The sequence below is a fragment of the Dendropsophus ebraccatus genome, chromosome 1 (assembly GCF_027789765.1).
Source record: "Dendropsophus ebraccatus isolate aDenEbr1 chromosome 1, aDenEbr1.pat, whole genome shotgun sequence".
Taxonomy (NCBI): domain Eukaryota; kingdom Metazoa; phylum Chordata; class Amphibia; order Anura; family Hylidae; genus Dendropsophus; species Dendropsophus ebraccatus.
Genome location: NC_091454.1, coordinates 228,121,320 through 228,123,589, shown reverse-complemented (window position 1 = coordinate 228,123,589; position 2,270 = coordinate 228,121,320). Strand labels below are relative to the sequence as shown.

The 2,270-nt window shown below is 38.5% G+C and overlaps 1 protein-coding gene across 1 annotated transcript; it reads left to right on the top strand.

Annotated features, from left to right (window-relative positions):
- The first annotated feature begins 1,106 nt into the window (after positions 1-1,106).
- On the top strand, positions 1,107-2,018 carry LOC138786154 (olfactory receptor 6B1-like). The gene has a single exon (XM_069962924.1). The coding sequence runs from the start codon at positions 1,107-1,109 to the stop codon at positions 2,016-2,018; it is 912 nt and encodes a 303-aa protein (XP_069819025.1).
- The last annotated feature ends 252 nt before the right edge of the window (positions 2,019-2,270 follow it).

Sequence of the window (2,270 nt, the reverse complement as noted above, 5' to 3'; positions counted from 1 at the left end):
AATACTTCTCTACTAGTGATAAGCCAGAACCACAGTGCACCAATAAATACTTCTCTACTAGTGACAAGCCAGAACCACAGTGCAGCAATAAATACTTCTCAACTAGTAATTTATTTATTTATTTTTATTTATAAAATGGGAAAAGGGGGTAATTAGATTTTTTATTATGGGAGGGGATTTTTTTTATTGATTGAACATTATTATTTTATGTTTTACACTTAACATTCAGCACTGATCAGTGAGATCAGTCATACAATGCTTTGGGCTGCTGGAGCCAAGACCAATGTATTGCCGAGCCAGGATCAGCGTCATTTCGACGCTGAGGCCCAATCCAGGCAGAAGAGCGGATCTTCCCTCTGCTATTGCATTGTGGTGGGAGATCTGACCCACTAGACACCAGGGATGTGCCTTACCGAGCATTTAAATGGTTAATTAGCTAGCGTGGTAAGCGGACTGCATCGGATAATAGAAGCGTCCCGGCGCAACCATCCTTGTGCCGCCATGGCATACGAAGTACATCATGGGCGTTAAGGAGTTAATTGGTTCCAGGATGATCATTATATGCTGTAAACATTTTTGGTTGGCTACAATTGTAAAGTACAATTGGTTGTATAGACTTAAAAGAACGAACAATGTTTTCTCTTCTCACCTATATTTTTTATCCAATAGAATAAATTAAGAGATTCGGAGAATACACTATTAGGCATCTTCCCTGAGACTTATTAATGTGTCTAATTGTAGATTTCTTGGGAGTCTATAGCAAAACAAACAAAAAAATCTTCTATATTATTATCTCTCTCGTAGGGGCCTTTTGGGAATGTAAGATTTAGATATATACAAGACAAGAGATCGTAGATCCTTTTTGCTTTCAGAAGAAATCGGTGTGCTGCCTCAATAAGACTTTATCCTTTTATAATAGTAGAGAAATGAAAAATATTTGTCATCCGGTGCTATGAAGATGAACATTACATTTCTATAAATACAAACCAAAAATCATTGGTCTCAAAAACTGCTTTGTATAGAGTCTAAGACTTTTTTGTCATCATCGGTCAGGTCAGTAATTTTATCACAATACTGTAGAAAACAATTATTTAGAAGAACTAGGGATGAAGAAGATCCATGCAGTCAACTCCACCTCCGTCTCCGAGTTCCTTATCCTGGGATTCCCGGCCCTGAATGATTACAAGTTGCTTGTATTCTCTATTGTTCTTGCCATGTATTGTGTGACTATATGTGAGAACCTCTTGATCATTCTCCTGGTGTCCACAAGCCGACGTCTCCACTCTCCTATGTATTTCTTCCTTGGACATTTGGCTTTATTAGACGTAATTCTTGTATCAAATATTGTTCCTAAGATGCTGGAAGTGATTGTGCGGGGAGGAAGTCTCACACCTTTTGTTGAGTGTTTCACTCAATTTTACCTTTATGGTGGAACAATCTGTACGGAGTGTTTCTTGCTGACAGCCATGTCCTATGACCGGTACTTGGCCATCTGTAAACCGTTACATTATATGGCAATGATGAGTGTGAAGCTTAGATACGGCCTGGTCATCTCCTCCTGGGCTCTCAGCTTTAATTTAGCAATCATCACATTTTTTTTGGTATTTGAGTTGGATTTCTGTGGGCCGAATGTGATTGACCATTTCTTCTGTGACTTTGCTCCTCTCTTAGAGCTTTCTTGCTCTGATATAACCACCGTGGGGGTTGAAATGCCTATCCTCTCTGTTCTCATATTTTTGTCACCTTTCTTATTTATAATCATATCATATGTTTCCATCTTTATCACCATCTTTGGGATCTCCTCCACATCGGGCCGGCAGAAAACCTTCTCCACCTGTAGCTCTAACCTGGTGGTTGTTTCCACCTATTACGGGTCTATGCTCATCATCTACATGGTCCCGTACAGAGGACACTCACTGACTGTTAACAAGTTTATTTCCCTCATCTACATCGTACTAACCCCCCTGCTGAACCCTGTTATCTACAGTTTGGAAACAGAGAGATTCAGGCTTCTTTAATTAAATATTTTAAGTTTTTTAGTGGAAAAAGACTCTTGAAGTAGAATGAAATGGTGTCAAGAAATAGTACAGTCATTCTCAAAAGTTTGAGAATGACACAAATATACTTTCACATGATCTGCTGCCCTCTGGTTTTTATGTGTGTTTGTCAGATGTTTTTATCACATACAGAAATATAACTGCAATCATATTATGAGTAACAATAGCTTATATTGACAGAATGAGTTAATGCAGCAAGTCTATAATATTTGC